Below are 18,569 nucleotides of genomic sequence, written 5' to 3' on the forward strand. Positions count from 1 at the left end.
GTGATTTGGCTCGCCCAGGCCCCCCGTTTGCTGTGTGTGGCTCTGGTTTCCAAGCAGCAGCATCACCCCCGGAGCCGCTGGAGCCGCGGGAGGAGAGCGAGGAGCGCTGCTCGATAAACATGAGGGGAGCAGGGCTGTTCCGAGAATCCCCGGGTGTTGCTGCTGGAGACGCGGAGGTGCCACAGGGAAATGTCACTCCCGGCAGCGGAGGGAACAGCGGGTCCTGCGCTATCAGGTGTCCCGTCACCCCACGGCGGCAACATCTGGGCGTGTTTTTGTGTTTTCTGCTCCCGCTCGTGTTTAAACCCGTCAGGGCTCAGCCCAGCCCAGCCCCGCATGACGCCGCTGTGTCAGTGGAGATCCTGCGTCCTGCGCTGCTCTGGGTCAGAGCCGTGCTAAACCCGCATGGTCCGGCACGGAGGGGCCGGGCTGAGCCGGGCTGAGCCGGGCCAGGCTCCCGGGGGCTGGCTCTGTCCCGGCACGGAGCTTTGTCCGGGGCTGGCTTTGTCCTGGTCTCGGCACGGAACGCTCCCCAGAGCTGGCCTTGTCCCGGCACGGAGCGCTTCCCCAGGCAGGCTTTGTCCCGGTCCCGGCAAGGAGCTTTGTCCCGGCGCTGTCCCGCAGTAAATGAGGCAGAAGCGGCGCCTGACGAGCGCCGGGTCAGAGGCAGAGCCGCGGTTGCACAAGCGGCTCCCAAACCTCACCCGGGCCAATTTTTGGCTCTGCAATTCCTGCATTCCCCAGCCATCTAAAGCAGCGTCACACTGCATGATTTCCACATTCCTCGGAAAAGAAAAAAATCCCTCCATTCTCTTCAGGATGGCTCTGTGTCCGCCCACCTTTCCCCGAGGTTTTAAACAAGAGAAGCAGCTTTTCCTGGGGGTGCTCCCGGGATCCTGGTGATCCCCAGCCCGGGGAATCCTGACCCAGGAGCTGCTGCTGATCCACAGCCCAGCTCTGCAGAAGGTTTGGGGTGTGGGGATTATCTCTCCTAACTCACTGCTCAAGGAGAAATTCCATTTCAGATTTATAGGGATTATTTGCCAGAGGTGGAACTCCTGGGTTTTCCTGTGAAAAGATGAGGGTGAACCCCCAGGTTCAGCTCCCCAGGCAGCCCCACCTGTCTGCCTGAGCATCCCCATGGAAAACAGGGAATTTCCCTCCCTACTATTACCTGGAAGGAGGTTGCAGCCAGGTGGGATCGGTCTCCTCTGCCAAGGACAAGAGGAAACAGCCTCAAGCTGTGCCAGGGGAGGTTTAGATTGGATATTAGGGAAAATTCCTTTACTGAAAGGGCTGTCCAGCCCTGGCAGTGGTGGAGTCCCTGTCCCTGGAAGGATTTAAAAGGTGTGTGGATGCGGCACTTGGGGACAGGGGCTAGTGGCAGGGGACACAATGATCCTAGAGGGCTTTTCCAGCTGTGTGATTCCATGACTCAATGACAGAAACCAGGACAAAATACACAGCCTGGGCTGTATAGACTGATATATTTATTTACATTAAATGTGTATTAAACGCAGACCACTCTCAATATAGAATGAAATGAACCCCAGGCATCTCCAGGCTCCTTAGAAACTACTCCAGGCAATTCAAATAAACCAATAACACTACAGAAATTTTTATTTACTTCTGGCATTTTAAAGGAGGCCAAAGCCCTGAGCTGAGAGAGCAGCAGAGCAGGACTGGGGTCACAAAAACTGCTTTTGACACAAGTGGTTCCTCACCAGGTGCAAACAGCAAATTGTCTTTATTTTTTTTCTATTATTCTGTTGAGTCACTTGAGTGAGTTATTTACAGAGATCTGAATCTGAGAAATCTGGAGCTGGGAAGGCCAGCAAAAAGAAAACCAAACCAACTTCCATCTTTCATTTGGAAACTGAAAACAAGGAATGGAGGGATGAGCTCTGCTAGTCCTTAAATCTTGGCAAACATGGAAACCAGGAACAGCCAGTTCTTTTCTGTCCCTGTGAATGTTCCTTTTTTTTTTTTAATTAACCAATTTTATAAGTAAAATATGCTTAAATAACATATATATATATATATATATATATATATATATATGTGGCAGAACTAATTTGGGGTAGTTTTATTTAACTAGTACAAATCAATTCCAAAATGCTGGGTTTTGTGCTGTTTAAACTGAATTCCAGTTTTCCACAGAGTTGCTTTACTGGTGAAGAATCGTCCTGTTACTTCTCAAAAGCCTTTTTGGCTTAGAATTTTACCCTTCTCTGGCTGTTTTTGGGGTGCAGAGCAGTTGCAGGAGCTGCTTGGAGCCCAAAATGTCGTGAAACACCAGGACAGAGAGGCCTTGGGACAGTTTGAGCCACAATGTCCTTGTCACCCTCGTCCAGCCAAGCCCCCATGCCCTGGTTTGGGTGCCCAGCTGGCCCTGAGCCCACCACCCTCAGCTGTTGCTGCCATGCCAAGATAATTTAATGACAAACCCAATCTCCAGATGTTTTTTAACTTCTCCTTCAAGCGCAGATGTAGCTGAGAGTGGAGCTGCTGGTCCTGTTCTCCTGCTCTGGAGCCTGGTGATTCTCTTTGTCCCATCCCAAGCCGATGTTTTGGCACTGTTGAGGTCCCCATGGGTAGCCTCACATCTGCTCTTGGTTTTCCACCCCTGCCTGCCCTCTGGGTGAAGTTTGAAGAGGTGAAGTTTGGTTTCCAGCTAAGCTGGACCCAAAAAGCTGCTCATTATTCCCAGGAAATCAGCACCAGGGTTGTGGGACACCCCTGGAATGGGCACAGCAGGATGGAGCAGGATGAGGATTCACCCATTACCTTTATTAGGACTTCAAAAGCAGTTGGAGGTTTGTGTCCCACAATTTACAGTTTTCCCAGATGTTCTGAGGTCACACATGTCCCTCACCATGGGGACAACCTCATGGCAGGGGCCAGCTCTTGCTTGGGGAGCAGCAAGCCTTTGGGAGAGACCTTTCTGCCCAGCTCTTCTATAGTCTTTGGAGAACAGGAGGTGCTTTTGGGGATCCTGCACCTCAGACCTCTGCCAGCTGGGGCTCTGGACACAGCCTTGGCTTTGGCAGCTGGAGAGTGGCCCAAAATCTGCTTCTCACAACAGCCCCACGGTGCTGTTGGCTGTGTCCCTGCAGTGCCTGCTCCTGTCCTTCCCGGGGTGGTGGGGCTGGAGCAGAGCCCTCATTCCCAGCCATTCCTGGGCTGTGTGACCAGTTTGATGCTGGGGGACCACAGGTGGCTCCTAATTTCTACAGAGGCTTTAGGGGTCGGTCAGCGGGGTGGGGACAGTGACAGTGGGGCAGGGCAGCCTCGGGGACACAGCCCAGACACATGAGCACCCCAGACGGGCTCCCAGCCCTGGGCTGTGCAGTGTTGGCAGCCTGGGCTCCAGGCAGAGCCGTGCTCCAGGGGATCTGTCCCCACGGGGGCTGGCAGGGCTGGCAGGGGCACAGGACCCCTCACTCTTCACCTGGGCGCTCCCCCACCGTCCACTTGGCCTTCACGTCCCGGAAAGGAGTGATGTCCTCGTAGGTGGCCATCTGCTCCACCTCCAGCCCCTGCAGCAACAACAAGGAGGGTGGGACATGGCAGGAGGCTCCAACCATGGCACATCCCTTGGACACCCAGCTGGGGACCCTCCCTGAGCCTGGAGCAGCTTCTGACAGGGACAGAGGATGGGCATGGTTGGGTGTTGGATGTTGGATGTGCACTGGGTGCTTCCTGGGGCAGCTCAGCACAGCTGATGTGTAATTTGGGAGGAAGGTGCCCTGATCCTCGTCCCAAGGAAGGGACTACAAGGTGAGCCCCAGCAGACACCCAGCAGGGGCACAATGCCCTGTGTGAAGGCTCAGGTGATGTTAGGGAGGTCCTGCTATCATTAATTACCTCATAGGTGTGGTCCTCCTCTGGGCTCTTCTTCTCTTCACCCTATGGAGAGTCACACGTTGGGGTCAGCACCCTCCAGGATCCCCTGTCCCCAGCCTTGCTCCCCCAGGCCAGGTCCCAGCACTTCCACAGGCACATCCATGGAGTCCCACACAGCATTTTTTCCCATTTCAGATATCCACATCCCACCCACAACCCCAAACCCATCCCACAGCCTGGCCTGCCTGGGATGCACTGCAGGACACTGGGGAGGGACATCCCCTCTGCTGGAGGCACTGTCACTTGCCTTGTCTAGGAAGAGGAGGATGGGGATGCTGATGAAGATGACGAGCAGGATGGACTGGATGATGATGATGGCATCTTTCAGCGTGTTCCTGTTCTGGAACTGCTTGATGCTGCTGGTACCTGGAAGCAGCACACAGGGAGAGCCCAGGTCACCTATGGGCCAGGCTGCAGGGGAGGATGAGCTCTCCAAGGCCAGAGTGTGTCACCAAGGGGAGATGTGGGGACCAGAGTGACCTGTCCTCTGCATTGGGAGAGACCAGAGCACTGCAGCTGCCCCCAGGGTTGGCATCAGGGACCACCAGGAGCAGGACAAATCTGATTTATTAGAGGAACATGTCCCTGGTTTGTGCAGGATGGCTATGCCAGGGCAGACCCAGGGAGGTTGTCCTGCTCCTTGGGGCTGGCAGTGAGGAATGGAACCTCTGGGGTGCCACAGAGCACCCACAGCTGGGTCAGAGAGGGTCCCACCAGCACAGGGGGTGTGGGAGGTGTGGGAGCACCATGGAGGGGGAAATGGGAGAGTGTTGGGGAAGATGAAACAGGAAAACCTCATAAATATGATGGTTTGGCAAAAGATTTTGAGAATATGGAAACTATAAGCGAGATTGAAATGAAAGCAAGCTTTGAGATCCCTCAGTTACTGAACAACTGGAAAACAATGGTGTGGCCGGCTGAAGATAATCCCCTTTTGATGGAACAACACCCTCTGCTTGCAGACAGGCCCAAGGGTCAGAGCAGACCCTACAGCTTGGCAGAAGGGGCCCAAAGAGGAGTTTTTAGGGTTTAAAATGTAACACAGTATGGTAATGTAATGATTCTTATAGGCTGTATGTGAATGCTATAGGATTTGTATCTTGTACTAGATTGGTGAGTGAGAAGGAGAATATTCAACACAGAAGATGATTTATTGTATTGTAGCAGAAACTTCACTCTCTTACCCCTTTTATGCTCTTACCTTTTTTACTCCCTTACTCTCTTTCCCTCTCATCCTCTCTCCCCCTCTCTTCTCTCAGCCTGCTCTGAGCTGTGTTTGGCAGCTCCCAGCAGGGCCCTGCACCCAGGCCCTTTGCAATAAACCCCAAGTTCCACGACCAGAAGAAGATTTATTGTATTGTAACAGGAACCTCGTCCTCTTTTACTCTCTCTTTACCCTCCTTACTCTTCCTCACTCTCTCATCTCTTTACCACACTCTTGCCTTCTCTCTCTTTACCTCTCTCTTCTCTCGGGCCTGCTCTGAGCTGTGTTTGGCAGCTCCCAGCAGGGCCCTGCACCCAGGCCCTTTGCAATAAACCCCAAGTTCTCATCTCCATCCATCCTGACCATCCTACCCCCGTGATGTTCCTACAGACTGGTGCCCAAACGGAGCTGCCACTCACTCACCCATGACCCGGAGCTCTGTCCCACACGAGTGCAGCTTCTCCTTCTGCCGCAGGCCCTTCCTGTCACACACATAGATCCCGTTGTCCTCGGAGCTGGTCCTGAGGAGGGTCAGGTTGATGGAGGTGTTTGTCCTCTCGACGTGGTACCTGGCCGTGTTCTGATCCAGCACAGACAGGTCCTCCCTGTCCTTTGCTGTCTTGTACCACTGCATGTCCTCGGGCTCCTGGGAGTAGCACACGAAGTAGATGGGCATGTTCTTCTTGATGGCCACGTACCGCACGTTCTGGTGCACCGAGGGACACATGCCATCTGCAGGGGACAAGGCTGTCACTGCAGACACCCATGAGAGCCCCCCCTTCCTGTTTTCATGCTGCTTTTGAGCATCCAGCTTGGTTTTGGTGAATTATCCTCATCCCAGATCCCCCAGGGAATAGTCCCAGAGCTCCAGGAGGGTTTGGACCCCAATCCCAGGGATACCCAGGGTGGAATTGTTGGGGTGTTTGGGCAGGGCCAGGAGTGGGACTGGATGGTCCTTGGGGGTCCCTTCCAATCAGGATATTCTGTGATTCCATGAGATCTGAGGCTTTTGGTGGAAGTCTGCTTTTAATTGATGCCTCAGGTTTTAACTTTTATATTTTTCTGCTTTAGTGGTGGTTCTGGGCTTCATATTAGGGGATGGTGAGCTCTGTGCACACAGCAGGGAGACAAAACAATTCCTTCTCTAGCTGGGGACCAAGGACAAACGATCCAAATCTCAGGCCCAAGAGCACAAACAACGTGAGCTGAAGAGAAGAAAACAAGCAGGATGGGACTGCATGGGCTAAAGCTGGAATTGGACAATGAACAATGCAAATGGAGCAGAACTTATAAACGTGAGAGACCCCGTGACCAGTGACCTGGGGTGCAACCCTGGCTGGGCTCTTGTGCAGCCCAAGGTGGATCCATTGAGGCCTTCCAATAAATAAATAAGCCTGTCTGGTATTCACATGCCCTCTGAACAGAGAGAAGCTGTGAGAGAAGTGGAGAAAAGAATGATCAAAGCAATTCTTATCTCATTTGCTGCTCCTGTGCTTGTGAACATGTGGAATGTGTTGGAAGATTATTTACCTGAAGGGATTTGGTAATTGGATTCTGCTGAGGATTGTTTTGTTTCCTTCGCCAAATCATACAAAACTGTGTCCTGGCTGTCGGGAGCCAGTCACGAGTTTTCTTGAGTATTTTTCAGTAGTTAGAAATAAGTATTATATAGTATAGTATGTATCTCTTTAATGTAGTTGTGATGTCTTATAGCATAGTTTTAACAAAGGGAGGGTTCAGCATTCTGAAGCCTTGGAGTCAGATGCCAATCATTCCCAGATTTGGGATTGCCCTGATATCCTTCAGCTCTGTCTGGTCTCTATTCTTGGTCAGCCTTCACAAGGCATCATAATGGAAACTCCAATTTTCTGTGGGAATACCCTTGATCCAATCCTTCTGTCCTGCTCCCACCCCTCTCTGTGCACATTGAGTTAATCCCAGCTCCAAAATTGCAGCCTGTGGAATCCCAGCTGGTTTCTCTTTTTCTTCCACATTTTTTGGCCTTTTGCTTTATTATGTATTTTTTTGGCCATGTTTTAGTCCCAGAGTGGTGACTTTAGGAGCCCTTTTGGGTTGCAGAGGTCACCCTTAGGGCCCCATGGGTGGGAATGGCCAAGGACAGTGGCACAAGGCCACTGCCTGTCCCAGACTTGGCCATGCAGAGGGAAAACCTGTGGGTGCTCGGGAAAATCAAAGCAGATCTGGCTTTGCAGAGGGAGAGGAAGGAGCAGGATTGGGGATAATCCATGGGGATATCACAGCCTGGGAATGCCTTTTGGGATGGGAAAGCCCAAGGGGGGTGGGACAGCAGCTCTGTGGGACAGGGGGACCCTGGGGACACACGGAGGGGAGGAGCCCAGTGGGTCTGGGGGTACCTGTGCTGTTCTCAGTGCTCTTCTTCTCTGCTGGGGTCCCACCTGCAAGAAGACAGGAGAAGGGCCTGAGAGCGTGGCCAGGAGCCCACCAGGATGTCCCCAGAGGGATGGACGTGCCCTGGTCCTTCCTGCCCACTCCATAGGGATGGAGCAACAACAGGACAACAGCTGCCCACTGCTCAGAGGGCCTGGGGCAGCACAGATTTGGGTACAAACCCTTCGGTTTCCATCCTGTCTCCTGAAAGTTTTCTAGCTTGTTTTCTGGTTGATACCCCAGTGAAATCTGCTCTCTATAATGTCCCTGAGGCTGGTGCCTCTTGAGAAGGCTCCAGATACTCCCAGCTCTGCATCCCCACTCCCTGACCCAACCAGGAACCCTTCCCTGCTGGGATTTCCTGGCTCAGAGCCCTGTGGGGGCCAGGGGTGTCCCCACATCCCGTGGCCACACAGCCCCCCGGGACAAGGGCTGGTGCTGTGGGCCTGCAGCGCAGGAAGCAGGGGCAGGTGGGGACCCCCCCAGCACCCACGGGTGCCCTGCCCACAGCTCCAGTGCCTCTGGGCTGGTTCCTCTTGCTGCAGCTGGGCAGGAAGCCCCAGCCCTGTTTACTGCCCCGCTTGAGTGCCCCGTTCCCTCCTCTCGATGGAGATTCACCAAACCCTGTGGAGGAGCTGGCACGAGGTGGGGCTGCAGCACCTCCCTGCAGGGCAGCTGCAAACCTCCCCATCCCCAGAAGAAGGAACAGAAAAAGAAGAAGAAAGGTTCGGTTCCCCAGGCTGAACTCTGTGCCAGCCTCCTGCAGACTCCTGGCTTGGGCAGGGGCTCCTCTCATTGCCCCAGAGCCCCTTCCAGGTCCCTGCTGCCCTGCCCACGTTCAGCACCGACACCTCTGCAGGCAAATCCTCCCTTCCAGCCCCATTCCATTGTGTTCCAGGCTGAGAGATGCCCTTTGTCCTGGCTGTGTCCCTGTCACCTGCAGTGCCACCAGCCAAGGCTTTGCTCCCCAGGTTCTAAAGGAAGGCCAGGCTGGTCCCTCACACCCCTCTGAGGGTTCCACTGCAGCCACAGGGGGGCTGAACTTCCCCATCCTCCCCCAAAATCATCATGAGAGCCACGTTCAAACCCTGCAGCCTTGAATCCATGTTGGACTTGTCTGGCCACCTTTAAATTCCTGTTGTCCCCTGGGCATATGTTTCCTTCTGAGGGTGGGATCTGCTGCAGGTTCTTGTAGCTGTCCCTGCACCAGGCAAGAGGAGCTGGAAGCGGACAGGAGCCATGTCCTGGCTGTTGCTGCTGCTTCTCCAAGGGGAACAGTGCACATGTTCACACAAACTCCACAAATCACCCCAAAAGCCTTTTTCCTGCCATTTCTCCTCTGCTCCTTGGCACTGAACCCCACAGAGCAGAGGCCATACCCATGGCAATGTCCTAGCCCCATCCCCAGGCCTCTGAGAGTTAGAAATGGTTAATAAACCTCAACAACCCTTCTTTCCTGCCACCTGCAGCCCCAGCCGGGCTGGCTCTGCACCCGCTCAGCCCAAGCCACCTGCCTGCCCTACAATGTCCTGCCTGCACACCCTGAGGGAAGCCAAACCCAAACCCCAGGCAGGCACTGGGCTCTGAGCCCTGTGTGCCCTCCTGGGCTCCCCGTGAGGCTCCCAGCACAGAGCAGGACTGAGAGAGACCAGCACAAAAGTTAAAATCATTGCACTGAGAGGCAGAGCAGGGGGAAGGCCCCGAGCAGCGGGCACAGCCCAGGGCAGTGTCCTGGCTCCTTGCTCTCGAGTGCAGAGCCTGTTTGGTGCCTACCTGTGAGCAGAGGCAGCAGCCAGAGGGTCACCGGGAGCAGCCAGAGCCTCGTGCCCAGAGCAGCCATACTTCAGTGCCCAGGGCAGGAAAACATCCAACCTGTGCTTCTGCAGAAACAGTGGCTGCTCCACCACCCTGGCCCCAGCACCTAAAAATGGCAAAGCTGCTGCTCTGAACACGGCCCCTTTCCTGCTCATGTAAATCCTCCCCGCCGGGGACTTTCCCTCGGGGCTGGTTTTGAATGTGGTGCAGACGCTGGGGAGCCTGTGAGCCCCGGAGCCCTGGGCATTGTCTATCCTTGTGTTCCTGGGCATTGTCCACTGTCCTGTCCCTGGGCATTGTCCATCTCTAGGTCCCTGGGCATTGTCCACACTTCTGTCCCTGGGCACTGTACCTCTCCATGTCCCTGTCCATTGTCCACTCTTGTGTCCCTAGGCATTGTCCATCCTCCTGTTCCTGGGCTTCATCCACCCTCCTGGTCCCAGACATTGTCCCTCTCTGTGTCCCTGGGCATTGTCCATCTCTGTGTCCCTGTCCATTGTCCATCTCCCTGTCCCTGGGCATTCTCCCTCTTCTTGTCCCTGGGCTTCATCCACCCTCCTGTCCCTTGGCATTATCCATCCTCATGTCCTTTGGCTACATCCATCTCCCTGTCCCAGGGCACTGTCCACCCTGGTGTCCCCTGCTGGCTCCCTGTGGTGCCCATATTCCCTGGGGGTGGCCAGGACTGGCCCTGCAGCAGAGCTGGGGATGAGCCCATCTGCAAAGCAGGAAGTGCCAAACCTGGCTGAGCACGGGATGTGCCCATGGAATGGCATTGGTGCTTTCTGGCCACATCTCTGGGGGCAGGACAGGATGGGAGTGACCCCCAGGGCTTCCCCCCAGCTCCACAGATCCCCCCAGGGTGTTTGGCCCTGAAGGGGATGGGCAGGGATTGATGGTGACCCAGAAGCCAAGAGCTGAAGCAGGAATGGAATAAGAATATGGGGTGTTTGTGGGGTTGCTTGTTGTGGGATGGGCCCCTCAGCTCCCATCCCTGCATCCCAGGGAGCCCAGAAATCTAAAATCAGAGAAGCATGAGTCAATCACAAAATCATCATGGTTTGAAAAGACCTTTAGGATGAGCAGACTACCATGATCACCACTAACCCATCCTCAAGTGCCACATCCACGTTTCTTGAGCCCTTCTAGGGAGATGATGAGATGGGGAAATGGCCAAAACAAGGAGTCATTTGGGTACCAGCCATGCCCACCACTCTCCACTTCCAAGATCCTTCTCCATGGGACCTTTGGCACAGCCAGGCCCAGGGAAGATCAGCAGGGCCCCCGAGGTGAGCTCTGCTGCAGGAGCATTTCCCCCAGGCTCTGCCCCCCCGTTGTTGCTCGTTGAGTGAGCACTGAACTGTAACTCCAGTGAAAAACACCTCTGGGTACTTCTGCCAGTCCTGTTGGTCCCCAGGGCCTGGTGCCTCTGCCCGGGGCCTCCCCAAACCTTCATCTTCTGCAGCCTGGCTGGGGTTTTTGCCAGTTCCGAGCATCTGATGGGTGCTGGGTACCAGCCCCAGCCTGACTTTGCATGCAAAGGAACAGGAAGCAAAAAATAAAATTTTCCAGAGAAAAACTGGCTCCATAAGGGCATGATGATGGGACAGTTGCCTTCTCCTGGTTCTGTATACAGGGCAGTGCTGCCAAGTCCCTGCTGCCATTACCCCTGGTCTGGGTGGAAGAGCAGAGCCTGGCCCTGATATCCCAGCAGAGCAAAGGGAAAGGGATGCCCATGTGCTTGGCAGGCACTGGAGGGGTTTTTATGGGGTTCTGGGGCTGCAGATGGAAGCTGGGCTGCTGGAGGTGCCTGGGAAAGCCCTGGGAGGTAAAAGCAGGAGTGGGGCACAAACTGAAGAGGGTTTGCAGTGACAGTGGCCAAATCTGTGCTGCCCAAGGGCTCCCTGGCACCCCTGAAATGCAGTGGGAGGCTCAGTCACCCCTGTGCTCACAGCATGACAGGGATTGCAGGGGAACCTGGTGGCCACACGGGGAGGGTCCCACATCCCCACGCCTCCAAACCCTCCTCTGTTCTTGGTGGAGCCCACAGCAGCGTCTCCTGTGGCTCCTGGTGAGCACTGAGGGCTCCAGGGGATGGGATCATGAGCAGAAGCTCTGAGAGCTGGGCTGGAGGTCTCAGAGGACAACCTGGAGGTTCCTGTGCAGCATGAGACCCCCAGGTCCTGCTGAGGTTGGCTGAGCAGAGGGAGCCAAGGGAAGGGGTGTTCACCCCTCCCAGCACAGCGGTGTTGGAGGGTGTTGCCTGTGAAACAAATCTAAGTTCACTCTTAATTCTTCTCCAAGGAAACCTAAGGAAGGGAATTAAAGGCAATTTAAAGGGGGTACAGCTCCTTTAAAAAAGAATACAATCTCTACGAGCAGATAAATATTGACTTCCCAATTATACTGTGGGTCCTCATCAATAAAGCGTGTTAAAGCTCTGCACTACAAAAATATATCCCCCCCTCAAGATGCCCCAACAAACTTGGTACCGTAATAACAGATCATTTACAGTTGTTTATTGTAAGAAATGTACAAAGAAAAACGGCTTTAGCTCGCACAAACCCTGCTCTGGGGCATTTCCCCATCCCCGACGACACAAACGTAGAAGCAGCATCGATTGTGAATGGCGGGCCAGGCAGGGGCTGCCGTGCCAGGGATGCTTCCCATGGAAATGCTGGCCATGAAAAGTGGCTCAGCACCGCTCCCGGCCAGCCTGGCCGTGGGGCACCTGGGGTGGCAGCGCCCGAAGCAGCCCAGGAAGAGAAGAGAATCATCAGAGTACAAAAAATCAGAGTTTTTTGCTACAGGAACAGCCTTGCTTGAACTGGAAGAGGTTTTGGTTCATGTTTGTTTTGATCTCAAGAGGGATTTTTCCCCTTTTGAAGGCAGAAGGTGGTCAGAGGTGAACTTGGGGCCTTTTGCCCATTTTTCACAGAATCACAGGATGGTTTGGGTTGAAAGGACCACAAAGCTCATCCAATGCCACCCCTGCCATGGGCAGGGACACCTTCCACTGTCCCAGGATGCTCCAAGCCCCATCCAACCTGGCTTTGGACACTTCCAGGGCCCCAGGGCAGCCACAGCTGTGCCTGGGTGATTTTCCTTGATTTACTTTCATTTTTGCTCACCTGTGTAAAGAACAGCAAATCCCTTTTCCCTCTGGGAAAACGCTCCTCTGCCTGGAGGTTTCCTGGTGAGGACCTGCCTGGCCCATCCAGAACGTGCCACCAGGGCCTCTCTGCAGCCCCAGCCCAGGGAAGGATGCTCTGCCTGAGGATTTTGGGATTCACACCCCAATGGGATCATTTATTCCATGCAGCCACTTGGGGCTTGGGTGGGATTTCAGGGATCCCTAAGGCAGCTGATGGAAAGGATCATTCAAACATCTGCTCTGATCCCTGGGGGTACATCTCATTAATTAACACTAACGAAGAGGACATTTGGAATGCCAACCAAGAGCACTCCAGTGGGACGGTTCCTCTTGCAACAGGGCTAGGAAGAAAACCCTGGAGAGTTTTGTCCCGGGGACTGGGGATTCTTGGAGGACTTTTTCCAAATCCTATCTTTGCCCATTGCTTTCCTGCCACAAAACCTGGATGGAAATGGGAAAACACAGTAAAAATACTGACTATAAATAGTGTTTACATTCGTCCTACAGAGATCTGAATGATTCCTGCTTTCAATGCATATTCAGAGACTTTGAAACCTTATATTTAACCCTGAGAACAAATTTGCAGATGCTTTGCTTTGGCTTTGCAAACCAATTTTTAAGACATAATTGCACTTTCTCTTGTAAGTAACAAAAAATAATCATCAAGCTTATTCAGAGGTTCAAAAGAAAGGTGCTGCTTTAAGACTTTGGAGATTTTTGTTCACAAAACCTTCTGTTTTCCGTAATTATTCTTAATATTATTTCACTTGGCTCATCTTTACTGGTTGCTTGGCTGCACTTTGGAAGAATAAAATACAGGAAAATCTCTTAATTGTGAAATAACATTAATAAATAATTACTTTAAGTGAAAGGACAACCATACTCTTCTGTTCACGCCTGAAAACCATCGTTACCGTGATGAGATGATTTCAAAACTAACTTGTTTCTCTTTCACCGACAACAGATTTCACATTTGAGTTCTCATAAGAAAAAGAATTTAACTCTTTGCAAGTGCAGTGGGCTGTAAAACCCAGGATCAGGAGGAGATCCTGCTTTGAAATTCAAGGTGGTTGCTTGAAATGTCTGAAATTAGCTCAATATCTAAGATCTAGAGATCTGTGCGTGGAAGAGCTTTGAACAGGAGATACAAATGAAGTCTCTTCAGGCTGGGCCAGAGGTGGAACCTCCTCGTGGTTACACCAGCGACTCTTTCACCACGTGTTCCTTACGCCAAACCTGTGCTTCCTCAGGAGCATCCTGGGGCGTCTCTGAGCTGGGAATGGGCTTGAGGCCCAGGGCAGGGGCTGTCTCCACATCTGTCCCAGAGTTCCCATAGATCTCCTGCATTTTGGTGGCGATCAGCCCTTCCTTCTCAGGCGCGTCCTCTCCCAGTGTGTCCTGGCTGTGCCTGTACATGTAGGAGGCCTGCTTGACCGAGCGCCGCAGGAGGTACCTCCGGAACGCCCTCTGGATCCTGGTAGCACACACTTCCTCGTGCTTCCTCTTCAGGGTGGTGGTGATGGGCTCATAGGAAACCTTCGAGGGGTTGGCAGCCATGAACTTCTCCTCCATGGTGGCCTTCAGGGCATCCATCTCGCCCGAGTCTCCCAGCACTTCCTTAGTCAGGGCAAAGAGGATGTCTAGGCAGTGGATTTTGTCCCCAGCAACCATTGGTAGATCCATGGTGATGAGTTTGATCTTGTTTGGCTTGGGAACTCGAAGAGGCTCCTGCAAGGTGTCCACAAAGTCAGACAAGGTGCTGTAGGCAATGAACTGCGTGGCGTCCGGGTCGAACTTCTCCCAAGTTTCATAAAACATTTCAAAATCATCTTCGCAGAGGGGCTCGCTGCTCTCCTCCGTGGCCACGCTGAAGTTCTCCAGGATGATGGCGATGTACATGTTCACCACGATGAGGAAGGAGATGATGATGTAGCTGCAGAAGAAGAAGATGCCGATGGCGGGGTTCCCACAGTCTCCCTTCACCGAGCTCCCGGGGTTCTCCAGCTCAGGGTCGCAGTCTGGGGGGCCGCTGTTGAGGATGGGGTTGAGGAGCCCATCCCACCCCGCTGACGTGGTGATTTGGAAGAGGCAGATGATGCTGTTCCCGAAGGTTTCGAAGTTGAAGATGTCATCGATCCCCGACTCCTTCTTGACGTAGGCGAAGTTGGACATGCCGAAGATGGAGTAGATGAACATGACGAGGAAGAGCAGAAGGCCGATGTTGAACAGGGCGGGCAGGGACATCATCAGCGCAAAGAGGAGCGTGCGGATGCCTTTGGCTCCTCGGATCAGCCGCAGCACGCGGCCAATCCTCGCCAGCCGGATCACCCTGAAGAGCGTGGGGGACACAAAGTACTTCTCAATGATGTCTGAGAGGACGATACCTGTGGATGGATGAAGGACAGATGAGTTTGATGTGCCGCCAATGGGAGGTGAAGGGGAGATGCTTGGCTCCACCTGGGCAGACACAGAGAGGTGTGGCCACCCCAATGGCTCCTCCAGTGACAGGGAAAATATTTAAAAAAAACCTCTGGGCACACACCCAAGGGTTAAACTCTGGCTGCTCTGTTTCAGAGAAAGAGAACAACAAGGGAAATAACAGCAAGGAGTGTGGCAGCAGCTCTCTGGCCACAGAGAGAAACAGACCTTTCCCAGGCATCGTTCTGGGGAAAGGCTGTGAGAAGATCAGAGAAAAGAATAAGAAACAATTCTTATCTTAACTTGCTGCACCTGGTATTGTGAATGTGGAATGCGTTATGGAGATTTGTTTACCAAAGGGTGGTTCCTAAACTAGCCAATGGTGATGTTGTTTGAATTAGGGGACCAATTAAGTCCAACTGTATCGTAACTATCTATAAGAACAATAAGTTTCTTAATAAAGATTATTATTAATCAACTTTCTGTGCATAATAGAGTCTATACTAATTATTATCCAGATGGGGGCCCGTTACAATGATAAAGGAGGAGCAGAGATCCCCAGCCCCTCTGCCAGCCTGGAATGGCCTCACATCTGTCATGCCCCAGGGTCCTGCTGGCTTGGCCCTGCTCAAAGGATGGGAGCAAGCAGGGTCCAGTGACAGCCTGGTGGGTGTGGATTGGTGAGACCACTTCCACTCATCATTGTCCTGTGGGATCCCTGAGGGACTGGTGGGAGCAGCAGGACTCACCTAGGATGGAGAGGATCACCACCACGAAGTCAAAGATGTTCCAGCCCACAGTGAAGAAGTAGTGGCGCAGGGCGAACATCTTGAGCACGCACTCGCCGGTGAAGATGACGATGAAGACCAGGTTTATCTTGTAGAGGACAGAGGTTTTGAGCTCACTCTGGTCATCTGTTTCCACCATCATGGTCACCATGTTCAGGCAGATCAGGATCATGATGGTGATGTCAAACACTTGCTTGGTAACGAAGTCAAACACCTTCCCTTGGATTTTGTTCTGCAATGAGGGACACAAGGGCAACAATGGAGCACCAGAGAAGGGAACACAGGACAGACACAGCAAAACAAAAACACAGCAGATAGAGAAGAAGGAACCATATTTACAGGTGTGGGAAACCTCAGGGCTGTGGCCAGCATGGCTCTCACAGCCCCCAAAGTTATGGGGGGAGGATTCCCAGCACCTCTCAGGATGGAGCACATCTGGGAACGCCACAGCCAGGAGGAGTGGGCACAGGGCACAGCCACTTGCTAATGACACCCACAGCTAATAGGGCACAAATTAACATGTGGGAAGGACCTCCCTTGTGCAGGGCTGCAAAACCCAAATCACAACTGAGAATGTTTTGGCTGGACCAGGGTCCCTTCTGGGGCATTGAAAGCTGAGCTTTCCCTGAGAGGAGAGAGAGCCAGAGAGGAGCTGAGAGGCAAACCAGGAAAAAACCCCAAATTCCTGCAAAAGAAACCCCATCACTGCCCTTGCCAGCAGACCAAGGGGTAAAGGGCAGACCCGAAGGAGGTGGCAGGATGTCAGCCTCTTCTGAAGCCCCAGCTCTTGGCCAGGTCCTGTCAGAAGAACAACAATGGGGCAAATGGTCTTCCCTGGACCCTTTTTGTTCCCTTTGGGACAGCTGGTGGCTTGAAGTGCTCCCTGTGTGCTCCACTCCAGGAGGATGAGCCCAACGTACCGCTGGCCTGGGGATGGGCTTCTGGGGTTTCTTGGAGCCCAGCTTCTTCATGGCATTGTAGTATTTCTTCTGCTCTTCTGTCATGAAGATGTCTTTGCCTCCAAAGTATAAAGGGAATCACCACTGTTAGTCTTGGGAATTCTCTTCCCACCAAGTGTGTCTGACCCTGTCCCTCCCCACCAAGTGTCTCCAGCCCCAGAGATCCTGCTGGGAGCAAGGTGTCCTCTCTGTGCCCTGCAGAGCCTGCTCAGCACCACCAGTGTGCTTGGCCCTGCCCACCCTCCTCCCCTGCTCCAGGCTGGCAGTCCTGAGCTACAGGCTTGGAAGGAGAAGTTGAGTCTCAACCTCGTGCATGGGAAAATGATCCAGGGTGGGAAAAGAAAATAAAAGTGATGGCCCAGGCAAGAGAAAACCCAGCCTCCCTTTGCTTCCTGCCTCTGCACCCATAAATGAAGTCCTCTGTAACTGCTGTGACCAGGACACAAAGCTCCATGTGCTGTTTGCCCAGTGCAGGACACCACTAATGGATAAGAATCCTGGGATCCATCCCAGTCCTGGGCATGGTGGCCCTGGTCCCATCACCCCGCTGCTGTGCTGGCCCCCTCCAGCCCAGAGCAGCCCCTCAGGAGCCAGGAAATACTCATCTTTTTCTTCTGCTGGTTGAAGTTGTCAATGATGACGCCGATGAAGAGGTTCAGGGTGAAGAAGGCCCCGAAGATGATGAAGATGACAAAGTAGATGTACATGTAGAGGTTGATCTCGTACTGTGGCTGCTCTTCAATCTGGCCAGGAGAGATGGGAAATGTGAGGTTGACCCTGTCCCAAAAAGGTGTCCCCAAGCCCCCAGACAGGGGTTTGTGGCGTTTGGACAGAGCCAGGGCGTGGCTGCTCCAAAACTTTTGGCTGTGTGTTCCCAATGGGAGCAGCCACAGGAAAGGACATCCCTGTGGCACTGACTGAGGGACAAGGACATGGTGCCCCACAGCATGGGCTGGGGAATGGGAAAGGATGTCCTTTGCAGTGATATTAATGAGCTGATGAGTTTCTTCCCAATAATCAGCATTCCAAGGGCTTAAATATATCTGAGAGGGGAAAGGAAAAGTGGATTAATTTGTTGCACCAGCTGGGTGACAGGTCTGACATCCCTGGACAATGCTCCTCATCCCAAGGAGCATCCCTTAGTCCCACTCTGTGTTTGACCAGAGACGCCCCAAGGTGACCCCATTGGCTTCCCCCAGTTTGAGGGAAGCTCTTGGCAGAGCAGGAAGGATTTTCTCTCAAACCAGCTTTGCCCCAGGTGGGGCAGAGGCCTGAGGGATTTTCAGAGGGCGATGAAAGGGAGCTAAAAAAGGGCAATGAAAATCACCCCTTCAGGCCTGTAAGTGTGTGGGGTGACCCCCAGTGTCATTGGAGAACAGTAGGATACCCCTTCTGCTGTGGGGACACTTTTGGGGGGTGGGTCACAGTAGGAACAGCCTTTGCATGTCACTCTTCAAACACTTGGGGTTTTTTAATAACTCTTTGAACCCCATGACTGAATGCTGGCTGCTCTGTTCTCATAACCCACTGATTGCTCAAGGCAAGCCAGGTACTTTCTCCAGGATGGGATGAGCTTTCCCATCTGGAGGGGTCCCAGAGGACATCATGTCACAGCAGGCAGAAGGATGAACCCTCCAGGTTGGAACAGTGGGGACAGAACAGGGATTTTGGCCCCTGGAGCTGAAGTTGAGTGGAGCAGACTCAGCCCCAGCTGTGGGGTGGGAGCCCAGTGTGGGGCCAGGCTGCAGGTGACAATGACAGGGGTGGCACAGGGACACATGCTGCCCTCTTTGAGGCTGTGCACCTCAGCAGGGTGATGCTGTGGCTGCCCAGGTGTCCAAGGCTGGGTTGGACAGAGCCTGGAGGACCCTGGGATAGTGGAAGGTGTCCCTGCCCATGGCAGGGGGAGGCACTGG

General features: G+C 53.4%; 2 protein-coding genes across 2 annotated transcripts in view; both read right to left on the minus strand.

The window, feature by feature from the left end:
* Positions 1-3,440: 3,440 nt before the first annotated feature.
* On the minus strand, positions 3,441-9,359 carry CD79B (CD79b molecule). The gene is made up of 6 exons (XM_054281644.1): positions 9,293-9,359; positions 7,486-7,527; positions 5,534-5,842; positions 4,154-4,272; positions 3,868-3,909; positions 3,441-3,539 (listed from the first exon to the last, which is right to left on the minus strand). The coding sequence occupies exons 1-6, from the start codon at positions 9,357-9,359 to the stop codon at positions 3,441-3,443; spliced, it is 678 nt and encodes a 225-aa protein (XP_054137619.1).
* Positions 9,360-13,682: 4,323 nt separating this feature from the next.
* SCN4A (sodium voltage-gated channel alpha subunit 4) overlaps positions 13,683-18,569 on the minus strand; it is a 39,426-nt gene continuing 34,539 nt past the window's right edge. Inside the window, exons 22-25 of the mRNA XM_054281435.1 lie at positions 17,259-17,396; positions 16,615-16,719; positions 15,656-15,926; positions 13,683-14,872 (exon numbers count right to left, since the gene is read on the minus strand). Of these exons, the coding sequence (XP_054137410.1) occupies positions 13,683-14,872; positions 15,656-15,926; positions 16,615-16,719; positions 17,259-17,396 (1,704 nt within the window). The remainder of the gene's footprint in view (positions 14,873-15,655; positions 15,927-16,614; positions 16,720-17,258; positions 17,397-18,569) is intronic.

Source organism: Melozone crissalis, unplaced genomic scaffold (assembly GCF_028551555.1).
Source record: "Melozone crissalis strain CALT ecotype California unplaced genomic scaffold, PUWL_Pcris_2 ptg000032l_1, whole genome shotgun sequence".
NCBI classification, from domain to species: domain Eukaryota; kingdom Metazoa; phylum Chordata; class Aves; order Passeriformes; family Passerellidae; genus Melozone; species Melozone crissalis.

Excerpts from the sequence above, each read along its gene's own strand:
- CD79B (XM_054281644.1), bottom strand. The coding sequence starts at position 9,359 with ATGGCTGCTCTGGGCACGAGGCTCTGGCTGCTCCCGGTGACCCTCTGG. Across the intron at positions 5,843-7,485 it reads GAGCACTGAGAACAGCACAG|ATGGCATGTGTCCCTCGGTG; the intron begins GTACCCCCAGAC and ends TGTCCCCTGCAG. Across the intron at positions 4,273-5,533 it reads GACAGAGCTCCGGGTCATGG|GTACCAGCAGCATCAAGCAG; the intron begins GTGAGTGAGTGG and ends TGCTGCTTCCAG.